At 33.6% G+C, this 14,506-nt stretch overlaps 1 protein-coding gene across 3 annotated transcripts in view; it reads right to left on the minus strand.

The window, feature by feature from the left end:
* Positions 1–14,506, minus strand: part of Pof1b (premature ovarian failure, 1B) — an 86,797-nt gene that overhangs the window by 66,867 nt on the left and 5,424 nt on the right. The window contains exons 3-4 of one of the 3 annotated variants that reach the window (XM_005410090.2): positions 4,107–4,181; positions 1,741–1,821 (exon numbers count right to left, since the gene is read on the minus strand). The exons of 1 other annotated variant lie outside the window; for it this stretch is intronic. In XM_005410090.2, coding sequence (XP_005410147.1) covers positions 1,741–1,821; positions 4,107–4,181 — 156 coding nt within the window. The remainder of the gene's footprint in view (positions 1–1,740; positions 1,822–4,106; positions 4,182–14,506) is intronic. One more of the 3 variants, XM_013507535.1, reaches the window with a different exon arrangement.

Below are 14,506 nucleotides of genomic sequence, written 5' to 3' on the forward strand. Positions count from 1 at the left end.
TGATTTCCTTTTCCCCCTGCTCCTCCCTTTTGGAACGGGAATGTTTGTCCTGTGTCATTGTATGTAGGCAGTATTTAACTTTCTTTTTGAGTTTTATAGGGGATGACAAGTAATAGTTTGTCTTAAATCTCAGAAGAGACTTTGGACGTGGACTTTTCACAGTGCTGAAACTGTTAGAACTTTGGCAACTGCTAGAGATGGAATAAATGGAACTTGCCTGAAGAGGTGTGCTTAAGTCTTTCGAGGCCAGGGCAGAATGTTATGATTTATATCTACATGTTCTGCTAAAAGATTCTTGAGACCACAGGTCGTACTTTTGGAAAGTGTTGGGACTATAGGCACACTATAGCTGACTTGCTACTGGGAGATGGGTCCCAGTTGAAAGAGGTAGATCACTGTAAGCATGACCTAAAAGGTTTTATTTCCTTTTCTGATTCATCTCTTGATGCTCTCTGCTTCCTGTCCACCATGCCATGTGCAGCTCTTTTCTGCCATATCATCCTGTCTTGGAACCAGTTAACAATGGACTGAGATGAGAGCAAAAATAAATCTTTCCTCCTTTAAATTGTGGTGCTGGATATTGTATCATAGCAACTAGAAAATTACTAAGACACATGTATTTATGAAAACTCACAGAAATGTCCAAAGCAATTATCCTTCTACTCCGAGCTTGTGTGCACACAGGTTCACTTAGCTATACATGAACAACTGGCAGCCTTCCCTAGCTAAGCAGACATTAAAACATTATTTTAAAATAAAAAGGGATAGAGCAATAGACACTTGTAGTACACCGGCACATTCTCCCCACACACCTAGATTAGTCACTGGAATGGTGCCCTAATGTCATCATTTGCTTTCCACAATACAAGCAAATTATTTCACTTTGAAGTAGAGTGGATAACTGTTTACCACAATAATGGAAAAATAAAATAAAGAACAAAGCAAAGAATTATTATATTTCTATCTGAATTACTGTTTTTAATTGTGAAACTGATAATTCTTTTAGTGTTATAGAACTCCCTGGTGTAGCTTAAATTGAGAGAGAGAGAGAGAGAGGGGGAGGGAGAAAGAGAGAGAGAGAAATTATGAGTGAATATGTACACTAAGAAGGTTTTATTACTGTGGGCAAAAAAGAGTTTTCTCAATTCTATATTCAAAATGAGACAGCAATGTTCTATTTTAGTGAAATATAAGGTTGTATACCTTAGTAAGAAATATAACAATGTAATTTTCTAATCACCTTATTGCTAGGAATATAAGTGTATACAATAGGCAACAAAAGCATGAAGAGAGTTTTTACGTATGACTATTACTTTTTATTTCCTAATGCATAACTCTAAGGCTAATCCAAATAGACTAAAAACTGCAACCTCTGATATAACAATTGATAGAATGTTTATGGAAAGCCTGTGAAAATTCTTTGTCACTTTGCTTTTGGTCAAGGTGTGTAAAAATGTTCTGTAGTGCAAGGGGCTGTCTAAAAAAAAAGAAAGCGTTTATAACATACAAATGTCCTAGGTGCTTGGAACTACAGTTATGTCTGAGTCAGAACGGATGGGTGCATGGTTGTTTGAAATTAAACATGATGTCTTTGATACTAGTGATTAGAAATCTACTTTATAAGTAGAAGAAAAGTCCAATAATCTGATTTTAATAATCTAATAATTTAGGCACTCTTCCAGTTTAAGCTACCAACTTCTAAGAAATTATATGTTGGAAAGAGTTCATGTAATATCTTACCTGCTCAGGATTTTGTACTATGTATCTCCTAATATTGGTTTGTGGATATGTAATGACTTTCACTGTTGGAGAATGGAGTTCCTATTAACAAAAGATAAAAAATACCTATAATCATAGCTAGTGATCTTGCAGCCATCAATAATAATAATAATAGAGAACAATTTTTAGAGTGAAAGTTAATCATTTGCAGGAAGGATGATTATGATTTTATAATTCAGTTAATTTCAGTCTTGGAAACATTTGCAAAAGTATGTGTTGTGTGCTGAGCACCACACCAGCTATTTTTATATTATACTAATTCATAGTAATTCACCACATTTTTGAACTATATTTGATGAGATTTTAAAAATATTTTTAATTGTAAGTGCCACCATATGGTTAGAAAAATGATAGCTTAATGTACTTTATTAAATACTTAGTTTCAAAAGAACTCTACATTTTAAAATGGAGGATACAAAGAAAAAAATGTGTACATGTATGTGTGTATGCACTTAAACATTTAAATCTTCAGTGTGTTGGCAGAGAAGGGCCAAAGGTAAAATTGAAATGTATACAAAACATGCAAACTAGGTCATTTGTAAAGTGTTAGTGGAAAAAGTAAATATCATTAGTAGAGAAAAGTTTCTTTACATCAATGAGAGAACTATTTACACTAATAGAAAATGAGCATATGGCATACACAATTTTAAATGAAGAAAAGCAAATGGTTAATAAACTTAAAAAGTGTTCCACCAAACTAGGAATCAGAGCTAATAAAAATATTTACTGAAAACAGTTAAAGTTATAATGCTGACAAATGTACAGAGGGTGAAAAATTACCACATAGAAGCTGAAATACATAGCTGTTAAACAATGATCTTGAGTAATAGAAATTTACATGAAATAGCTTATATTATGTAAGTTTAAGTGAGAAAATGAAGATATAAAACTGCATATGTATGAACTTGATTTTGTTTCTGAATAGAAGAAAACACAATAAAATATTTCTTATTATCTCAGTGAGAAGGGAATTGAGTGATTTTTATTATTATATCTTGATAGTCTCTTATAGATGTAAATTTTCCAAAATAACCATTCTATAAAAAATTAAATATTTTGAAAATTCAAATGAAAAACGTTTCCTTATAAAAATAACACAGTTAACACAATTTTCTGGTTAGATTTGAGTGTAATGAAATATAGTTTAACTGGACTTAGTTTTCTGAGGCAATTCTGCCTTGGTAATCTTCCAAGGCTTCATTTCTTTTTTTTTTTTTTTTTTTTTTTTTTTTTTTCTGGTACCGGGAACCGAACTCACGACCTTGTGCTTGCCAGGCAGGCGCTTTTGCCACTGAGCTAAATCCCCAGCCCCTTCCAAGGCTTCATTTCTAAGTCAACGGTAAGCTTTATTCCACTGTTGTATGGTTTATCATGTAAGCAACCCATGTTAGTCTGTGAAGTCTTTGAAAATAGTGAATAGACCTAATTTACCTTTGTGTAATACTGGCATAAACTTGGCACTCAGTAAATGCTTGCATGATTCTAACTGGCCCAGATATAGCATAGGCCAAATTGGAAATGCGTAAAAAGCTTTCTTTGATAATTATCATATTCATTCTGTATAATTTCACCTTTCTCTTGTGGTGCTCAAGGTCTAGAGACCAGATTTTGTCCATCTATTTCCTCACTATCCAAGTTCACACCATGGCATCTTATCTGGGAGAGACTGTTTTCTTAAAACAGAATCATTTCTTCCTCCTACCCTCTAAATTCTAAACACCCTATACTATCCTGCCACAAAACTTTGCATGTTTTAAGCGAATTTACCTTTTGATATATGGAAACTAGCTAATTAAACAAATATTCCTTGACATACTATTTATTTACCATTATAGATACTTTTTGGACACACTTCCTAAATTCAAGAAGATAGTAAAGGTGGAATTATTAGGCTATGAAGATCTTTGCGTGCCTTTTAAATCATGAACCTATGAGAAGGGCTGTTCTTGACCTTAGGAATTATTCTCTCCAAGAGAAAACGTAAAATACTATCACTCAATAAGCCATTGCCTCACTCCATGCAAGAGTTTCTCTTCAAATCCAGGAAAAAAAAATATTCACATTCATTAAAAAAATTCTTGGCTACAATTAAACTACACACAAACTAAAAGCAATTAAATTGAGTACAAATGAAAATGAAAAATCAGACTCATAGAACTCATTTTACATTCCTTTAATACGCTGAGCTGATTCTTATATGTCAGAATCTCCCTTTTTGCTTCAAGGTTCTCACATTTCATGAATAGTCTTATGATGGCCTAAATATTGTTCAAACATATAAGCAAGACTTACATAAAAAAACTAATGTAATCCATAATTTCTTTTACCTGTTCAGTATTTTGGGTTATATATAAATTGTTTGGTGCACAAGTTGAGATTTTCAGAGTTGGAGAATGGAGTTCCTGTTGAGGGAAAACAAGGTTCAAAAATTATTGCTGAGCAGTGTCCTTGGAAATTCTTAAGTTCCCAAGGTATTATTTCCTTTATTTTTTATAATAAACTTACTAGGAATAAGAACATTACATTAGGCTTTCTTAAATGATATCCATCTTTCCAAGAATGCATTCTTGGATTCCTTTGTCCCCTTGCAAGTAATCCAGTGATAAAATAATTTTAGAACACTTTCACAGCAATATATCCTCTTTGTATAGCTAGATTGTTCCTCTTCTTCCTTGAGAACTATGCTAACATACACGCCAATGCTATTGTATGCCTGCGATTAACAAAACGCATTTTTTATGAAATAAAAACATTTAATATAAAACTTCTCAGACCGGTATAGGACTAGAACTGTTGCCCTTAGATTATATCAACTTGCATTTTAATTATGATTTTTCACATCTGATAATAGTTAAATTCCAAAGAGTAGACTCTGGTGTTTAAAAAACGATCCATAGAAGTAAAAGAATTCAATTTCTAATAATTGCTAGATAAAGAGATCATATTATTGATTCTTTTGGCATTGTTTCTATCTTTCACCAAATCATCAAACTTGTATAATTTTATTAGTGTGCAGAGTTGATGGCACTACTCAATCTCTTCATACCTTACTATAATTTACAGTTGATTGAAATGAATGCAAGATATTTCCCCACAAAGATAAAAATAAATTTTCTTTAAAAGAGAATAATTATTAAATATCAGAATCATTCATTTGCAAGGGAAACATTGACAGACTAATATAGGAGCACAGCTATAGTGCAAATAAAATCTTTTCTTAAAACAGGACACTGCATTTATTCAGGCTGTTAGATGTTCTGCATGCTATTTATTTTGTTGTTGCCTAATTTGTAACATTTCCATTCTCCCGCTCCTTTAAGATCAACAGCAGTACTGCAGGTTGAGTATCCCTAGGAAATTTTGAATATGTCCCTAGATTTTTTGCTGGCAGCCAAGGAGAATTTCTCAGATGCAGAGAATTAAAGGTTGTAAAAAAGATAGGTACATGTCCTTCAGTTTAGGAAAGTGGTTATAAATACAATCATGAGTTTGGTCCATGGATCCAAGAAGTACAGTTTTAGGGAGACAAAAAAGAAAGGAGTGCTCTTTGCGTATGTAACATGTTAGTACATTCTTAAAATAAACCTTTACATAGGCAAAGTAAAAGCCTTCCCTTAACTATCCTCCCTCCACTCAAATCACTTGCTTAGAAATAACTCTTCCTCTCAGTTAATCTTTACACAAAAATACTGATACTGATATTTATTGATTTTTATTCTACAAGTTTGTATCGCTGTATTATATACTAAATATATGTCAGATCATGATTTTAAAATAGTAGTGTGGTGTGTTTGGTAGCTTGTTTATTTATTTCAGTACTAATCAAGGTTTAAATTATTTCCAGATTTTTGACTATGCTACAGTGAACATCCTTGGGCAATGTGTTTCTTTAGAGGCCCACAAAAAGGAAGATTCCTAGGGCATAGATTCTGTGCATTATTCATTTTAACAGATAATGACCAATTGATTTTCCAAATGGTTTTGCCAATTTGTTATGGTTTACGTCAGATGTCCCCCACCAAGGCCTACTGCACTCATAAGTGATCAGTTACTTTTGTCACTTTGGGAAGTGACTGGATTATGAGAGATAATTGGATCATATCTGCCATGCCATGAGGAAGCCTGCACCATGCCCCTCTGCCGTGCTGCCTTGCCTTGGTGCCAGGCCACTATGGACTGAAACCTCAATAGCCTGTCAGCTAAAATAAACCGTTTCTCCTATATAATTTGCAGGTGTTGGGTATTGCGTCTCAGTGAGGAGAAAGTAACTAAGACACAATCATATATCCACCAGCAATGTATCTTCCTCCTCACCACTGGAGGTTACTTTACACTGTTTGGCCTGTTTAGGCTGGAGTTAACATTAGTAACATTCTAAACAGACAGTTTCTATACACAGCTGGTACCTAGTAGGTATTCTATAAATTGTAGGGTATTTTTCTCTTCCTGTTAGCCAATTCAAATCTGATGGCACCAGCATATGAAACCTGATGAACCTTATTAGCCATGTAAAGTACCTTTTATGATAAAAGACTTTGATAAATTTTATAAACTTGCAGATATTAACCCAAATAAGCACATGCACATACATTTGCATGCATGCACTCACACTGCACATTAAGACATTTATTAGTACTAATATAGGCAGGGCTACTTTATTCAAAAGTTGATATCCATATTTAAAGGACAAATATATTTGTGAAAAAATTAGTTTGGCTCTAACATGAAGGAATTCTTTAATTTTACATTTGGGAAGCTGGTACATTAACTCCACAGATTATAGTATACTTGTTTCTAGTTGTACTTGAGCTTTTACTATTAGAATTGATCATCTAGACAAAGGAGGCTTCTCTCACACAATCGTCACTAAATGTTACAGAATATATGAAATAGCTTCAAAAATTAAAAAATTAAGATGGTGGCTTAGAGATAAGGGTGGTTGACCAGCATGAATTAAAGTTTCAGCATTAAGGATTAAGGCAGAGCATAAGGGTGCAAACCCACTATTTTGTATAACAATAAATAAATAAAAATAAACTTAATCCCTATGTAAAGGGTAAGAGTTCTTAAAAATAAGGGGAGTGGAAAGTTTATGTGTTTTACTGATTGCAGAAACTTGTTAAAAAGACTATTTTCCCCCCTGCAATTCTATAGAATGTGGTAATGTGAGTCAGTTCCCAAATGAACATTATCTTGATGATAGAAGGTCCTTTCAGTGGTATCTAGCTCGAGGCAAGATTGCAGTTAAGTCATTCTGCAAATAGGCATTGCCTGTTCCATAGGAAGTGACAAAAATGTTCGAGGATGAATGAAGAGGATGTTTTAATTTTAAGGGTACTCCAGGAATAAGAATTCAAGCCTCCCTTATAATAACTTATATAAGTATTTATCTTTATATAGCATGTAAATCTTTCATGTTGAAATCAGCAAATGCAATGAAGAGTAACATGCTTGATTCTTGTGTGTTCTGTACTACAAACCCACATTTCTGAAAACCATATAATTTAAGGCCGGGATGCGTTGGTGTGGTTGTGATGATGTGGTCGAGAGATTCCTGAGCTTGGAGTCCGGAATTTTGGGTTCTTACTCCTGGCTAGCTCTGTGATATTGGACGACTCATGTCATTTTCATGATCTTGTTTCCTCATACCAAAAAATGGGGTGTGGATGTGAATATCTTTAAGTTCCTATTTCTGACATTCAGTGAGCATGGGAGATAATTTCTCTCTTATGTTTCCATACAGACAAAACAATTTTAAAGCCTTAATGTTTTAGTCTTGTTTTCCTTCAATGTTGATGATGACCACAAGATGACAACTAACACTTATTAAAAATTTTCTATGCAAATATATTAATGCACTGTCTTATTCAACAATCATAACAATTTCATAAGGAAGGTTCCATTACAATATCATTATACACCTGAGTCATGTTAGACAAAAATAGGTTAATTAACTAGATAAAAATCACACAGCTAATACTAACTTCTAATTTATGGAATTCCAAATCAGGTCTCATGACTCCAGAACTTATGCTCTTAATAATTATATTTTGCCACATCTAGAGTTTGCCTCATTATATTTTCTGTTTTTCAAGTTGTATAACCTAATTATATGGTTAAGTTAAACTAGTCCTTATAATAGAAGGCTAAATAGTTGTGGTTTTATTATTTACTGACAAAGGCAATTTTTGGATGTCCCAAACAAGAAACTTATCCACAAGTGGCTGTGTGTGGGAACAGCCTTGATTATATAAATTTAAGCTTGTATAAATTCACTAGGGCTTTTAATAGAGTACACGACATATTTACAGAGTATAGTCACAGGCCTCTCAGTTCAATAAAAAATTAATTTTTGTTAATAATTATATCACATGAGCCATTCAGTTTTCTTGGATGATTACTTTTTTCTGATAAAATATACAGCATATTATTGAGTCATTTATTCCCGAGGCTCAGGCCTGCAAAGTATAAAAATGTTAACTTGTTGACAACTTTATTTAGGTACAGTTCTGCTGAAAAAAGTTTCTTTTACAAGTACATGAGCTTCAGCCTGGTATAAAATTGAAGACTGTTTTCACTGTGCTGCCTCAGGTAATTGTTTTCAACACTGAGAAAGTTATAACAACATTATTCTCCTTCCTCATTTATTTTATGCCTACTGTGTATGGTATTACCAATTGTAAAGTCTGAGTGGGTTAAAATCAGTCTGATTTTTCAGATAGGTGCATGGCATCACTTGAAATGATTATTTATATCTTAGTACATCCTAAATCAGTGCTGGAAAACTGTTTTCCCTGGAAAATTTACTATTCACAAAAATGCAACTTATTTCCAACTCTTGCAGAGTTGAATCTGTTTAAGTGTAAATGGCCCATGTTTTTAGTTATTTACTATACTGAGGGTGCTTTTCAGTAGTAAAGTGCCATAGAGAAAGAAGGGACATTCGAAGTTGGAGAGGTAGTACTATCCTTAAGAAATAAGAAAAACCTTTAAAAAGTTAAGATATATTCTGAATTTCAGAATTGTTTCAAGGCAAGACCTTGAAAATCAGAATGGCAATATTTTCGTCCTTTGATACACATTTTGATACTTTCTAGAATAGGAAAAGTACAGCATGGGTACTCATCAAATGATTTGCTGAAATAAAAATATAAACCTTTTGAACTGAAGAATGTCTAGTTTCTAAATAAGGTTAAGGGAGACCACTGATGTAGTACAAGTATCAGAGCACATTCATTAACTAGCTGTGCTGCCTGGGCAAATTATTTTACACTGCTTTAGCCTTAGCTTCTTTATTTATAATATCTATCTGTCTATCTATCTATCTATCTATTATCTAATGTGCATCATTTTTATTTGTACACTGTGCAGTTTGTAAAATGGACATAATAATTATTTTATACTTAAATTTTGGAATTCTACCAAATAAATAAACATGTTAAAAAGTTTTTTAAAAGTAAAAATATCAATTAGAGGCATTTTTTGTTGATTGGTTATATATATGCCTAAATTAATAACTGCACTTTGTTCACTACTTGTTATATAATGTTATAGAGAGCTATAAAGAATAAATAGAACACACTCTCTCCTCTCACCAAGATTACAATCAAGTAAGTAGTAGATTTTATGTAGTAGATTTTATTTTTATTTTAAAAACTACTACAAATAAGAGTTCAGTAGACTACATAATAACCATAAAAGGTTTACTATGGGAACATTGAGGGCTCAGAGATAACTCTAACCTGGGACAATCAGAGATTTGAATAAAAGGTTACATTTGAAAAAGACCTTGAAAAATTGACATAATTTCAACATTTCTAGTTTTGTGAAGGTAGGGCATAAGGGCATTTCAAGTTATAAGAGTAAGTAGTGGCACACACCCATAATCCCAGGGAGGCTGAGTCAGGAAGATCTTGTGAGTTCGAAGCCAGCCTGGGCTACATAGTGAGATCCTGTCTCAAAAAAAAAAAAAAAAAAGTAAATGAAACAAAAGAGGGTTGTGAAAAGTTGGGGGCCTATGTTTAGAGAACAACGATTCATATTTAGGTTGAAACATAGGACGATAGAAAGGGAGTTCGAAAAAGTAGGGCCCATAGGGGTCAGATCATGGAGGGCCTGAAAGTCAGACAAAGAATTTGTAGATATTGAGTGTCATTGAATTTGGGGGAAGAGGGCAAAGGACTGATACAAGATGTTTGTAGGAAATTTAAGCAGCTCTTTTTGTTTATTTACTCATCTATGTATTTCTCTGAGGCAGGGTCTCATTAAGTAGTCCAAGCTGACCTGGAACTCGCCATTTTTTGCCTCAGCCTCCCATGTGCTGAAATACAGGGGTGTGCTACCCTGACTGATTATTAAGCAACATTTCTAGAGAATAATTTTTAGGTGAAATTAAGTTTGCAAAGACTTTAAAATAGTTTTGTATTGGAACCTATGTACCTAAACTAAAGTTTGTATTAAGCAGAGAACTGAGTAAATATTATGCTTGATAGAAAAATCTTTCCTTACAAATTCTAAATGTGTTTTGCTGTGCGGATGAGTACTACACAGTAGTATTAGCACTTATAAGGTAATCTCTGGACATATACAATATATATTAAAGGGTAACTGAATGAAATTTTTAAAAGTGAAAGCACTTCACCTAGACAGAATTTCAGTATGAGGGGAGGCAGAGAGACTAACTCTATAAGCAAACTAATTAGCAGCTTTGAGATAATTTGATTAAAGGAAATACCCAAGCAAGAGCCTTGGGAAATTATGTGCAATTTGATCAAAATAGGTAACTTTTAAACTACATTTGCCATAATAAGCAAAGATACATATTTGTCCATGGAGAAAAAAGGACAAACCAAATATATACGAGTTAAATTTAGATGCTTAATGGGGTCTAAGAATTAGAAGAGAAAATAATTTGACTTATTATAAATAGTTTTATTATGTTGACTTTATATGTTGGTCACTTTTTTAAAGAAGCAATTTATACTGTCCATTTTTAGTTCAAAGAGAGGGCATGGAAGGGTTAAAAAAATAGTCCCACTTAATTCATGTATTTTTACTAAAGCCATGGCTGGCAGGCATAGTCAGGCATGTTTGGAAGTCATTCATACAGAAAGAGAGGAAAAACCTGAGAGCGAAAGGGGAAGAGAGAAAACTTCCATATAACTTTCAGTTCTATTCTATTTTTTGAAGATTGAAACTAAGTCAAATCAAAATAAATCTTTGAAAATCAACTTTCAACTGTCAAGAGTAGTGGGGAAGAAAGAACACAGAAGTACTATACTTCTCATTACTAGGTATGAGAAGGTATCTACGTCATCTTGCAGTTAAACATTGCAAAGTATATTACCTTTAACAGGGGACCCCATCTAGGATGAACGGGAGAGTGGAATAGTGCACTGAGGGAAGGGGAAGCAGAGTCATTTGACAAAACTCTAAAGATGCTTTTCCAGATGTATTCTAAGGGATGGGTGAGATTGCAACAGATCTATGGGCAAGGGTGGACATCACTGGATTCTGAGTAGAATCAGCCTGTCCTAAAGGCCCTTCAACATCATCACGTTCGGCAGTTTGAACTGATCTTTGAAATCTGGTTCTAATTTCTTTTTGAGACAGCATCTCCCTGTGTAGTTCAGCCTGGTCTTGAACTCACTATGTAGCCCAGCCTGGCCTTGAAATCATGATGAACCTTCTGCTTCAGCCTCTCAAGTGCTGGGATTATAGGTGTGCACCACCACACCTGGTGCATGATTCTAAGTTATTAACTAAATGACATTTTAGTTTTAAGTTCATGTATTTCACAATAAGATACAATGTGATTTTATTTGTTTATAATATTTCTATCAATATTCTCCTAAATGCTTTGGACTCTTTAAATAATTGAAAATTAATAAATATAGTTCTGCAGCATTCATCTGTTGATAAAAATAATCAGTTAAATTTATGAGAAAAATACAAAAATTGTCAATAAGAGGAATCCTTTTTTATGCGTAAATCACATAATATTTTAAATGCCATGTTCATTTACACTACTGATTTATGTTCATCTACTTTATTTGTTTATACTCTAATTTATATCCAAGTTTATATCCCCTGTATGTGTTTATAATTGGAACACATACAAGTAAATGACTATGAAATATTACAATTAATCATATGTCAGAGATTTTACTGAGTCTAAACTCTAGTCGTACCGTATACTGGCTGTATGAATTTAAGCAAGTTTCATAACATCTCTGTGCCTCAATTATCTTGCCTGTAAAAGTGGTAATGATACTAAAACATTATTTACTAAAACATTATATCCTAAAAGAATGTAAAGGAGGTAAGAGATACTTTGGAGAGGGTTTGAAACTCAAATCATGTGTCCTTCCCCAAGAAAGAAAGTGGGCCTAGTAGCACATGCTTTTAGTCCGAGGTACACAGGAGGGTGAGGCAGGAGGATTAAGTTCAGGAGTTCAAGACCAGCATGGACAACATGCCCAAAAAGAAGACATTCTGATTTAGAGGGACTGCGTTTCTTTTTTGTCTAACCATCTGCTATGTGAACAAGTGGGGTTCTGGCAAAAATTGTTTACATAGAAGAATATACACACGAATACATATGTAAGTCTTTCATTCAGTTCTGTTAAAAATATTAAGTTTAATTCTTCTACTGAATTATTCTAACTTATACTTTGAGAGGCTGTGGCTTCATTTCATGCTTATTATACCTGATCAGATAAATCAGCAGCACTTTAATCACATACTTGTACAACCACACATTTCTTAAAATAATTAAATAGTAAGTGGCTTGAATGTATAGTACCACAGTGTCCAGTAGAACTCTCTGCAGTGGTGGAAAAGTTCTGTATCTGTACTGGCAAATACAGTAGTCACCAGCTACACATCTTTGGTGAGCACCCTAAATGAGGCCAGTAGCACTGGGGAGCTAAATATTTGATTTTAATTAATTTCTAAGTAGCCACATGTGGCCAGTGTCTATCATGTTGGGCATGAATGCCCAGTGGGAAATGTTAGTTAAGAGGTAGACTTGCAAACACATTTTAATGTTTGATGTCACATTACATTTAAATAAAGAGAAAGAAAAGAAGAAACAAATTTTAAAACTTCATCTCTACTGTTAAGTTCAAAGACTCTAAGAGCAAGAGAACTTCCAAATTACTCTTTCTAAATGATCCTTATGCCAGTAAACATTATTAATACATTCCTGCTGCTCCAGTCTTTTGATCCTATACAACATGCTTTGAAAAATTGCTTTTATGTTGTTCCTGCTTATTTTCTTAGCTGGTGGCCCTAATAAACCTTTTCAAGCATGTGAGTTTACCTAACCTTTCTAGTGTCAAAGGAATCTTACTTTATGGTCTGTTCACTTAGGTTATCATTTTGTTTGTACAGCAAGGGGCTTTTGTTGGCTCTATTTTTAAAGGTTAAATAGAAAAATAAAGGAAAGAAAATTACCGAGTGCTAAATCCTTGTTAAACACTGCACTATTGGATACTTTCACATGTTAGCTCTTTCAATACTTACTGCAATCCTGATGAAAGATATTATTTTCTTTGCTTTAAAGTCAGAAAACTGAATTCCTGAGAGATCAGGGATTTATTCAAGGTAATACAATAGTTAACACTATGTGTCAGGCACACTGCTATGTATTCTTCACCATATATAATCATATTTGACTGCAACAATAATTCTGAGTCACATGTTATTATTGGCCCATTTTACAGCTGAAGCAAGTTATGCATACAGTTAACAAGCATTTGAACTAGAATTAAATTCAAGAAGTTTAAAACCAATGCCTACATTCTTAGGCACTACTTCTAGACTTTTATGGTTCTGTCAAAGTTCACCTTATCACTGCACATTTATTATGTGTAGCATTCCCTGAGATATTTCACATAGACCCATTTTTATGGGAATTCTTTTCTGGGACTGCTCTCTGAACCTCTTCAAGTGATGCTTATCCACTCTCATTTTCTCATGAATAGCGCTGCTCAAAGAGCTTAAGCCTTTAATGCGATAGATACAGGAGAGACTGGTGGAAACAAGAATTAGGAAATAGAAAACATAAACATTGCAGGACGCTGTTCTCTAAACATTTGAAAGTTTGCTGAAATGAACATGGGACTGTTTCATCCTGTGTAATTTGAAAATTAAAACCTTAAAGACTAATATATCACATAATGTTCTAAGAAATAAAGCCATGGGAGTCTGTGGATATTTTTATCAGGCTCGATGACTATTGGATTATGGAAAGTAATAATACTGACTTAGAAACAGTGTAGTCCAACAGATTTCAACACCTGATATCTTTTAAAACTACCTAACATTTGTGCTGACAGAATTAACCATTTGAATAAATAGCAAAAGTTAAACGTATGCATTAAGTTATTGAAATTTATTCTAAATTTTATACAGAAAGAACCTGTAAACTATAATGCTGTTTCTGTAGATGAAACAAACTTCATTCACTTGGGATCAAATTTGTGATTCTGCTGTCAGATAAAGAAAGAAACTGGCTGTCTCAAAATTTAAAAAAAGAAAAGAAAAAGGTCTGGAGGTGTAGAGCCTCTCAGTTCCATCCCCTGTACCACAGAACAAACAAACAACAAAAAACAATAGAAAGTACTAATGATAGAACTACTTCCCCCCAACTCCTTTTGTCAATACAAATCTGTTACTTGACAGACTCACTCCTGGGTCATGTTTCCTCTTCTTCTTCTTTTCT

The sequence above is a fragment of the Chinchilla lanigera genome, unplaced genomic scaffold, assembly GCF_000276665.1.
Source record: "Chinchilla lanigera isolate Chin_1 unplaced genomic scaffold, ChiLan1.0 scaffold00128, whole genome shotgun sequence".
Lineage (NCBI taxonomy): Eukaryota > Metazoa > Chordata > Mammalia > Rodentia > Chinchillidae > Chinchilla > Chinchilla lanigera.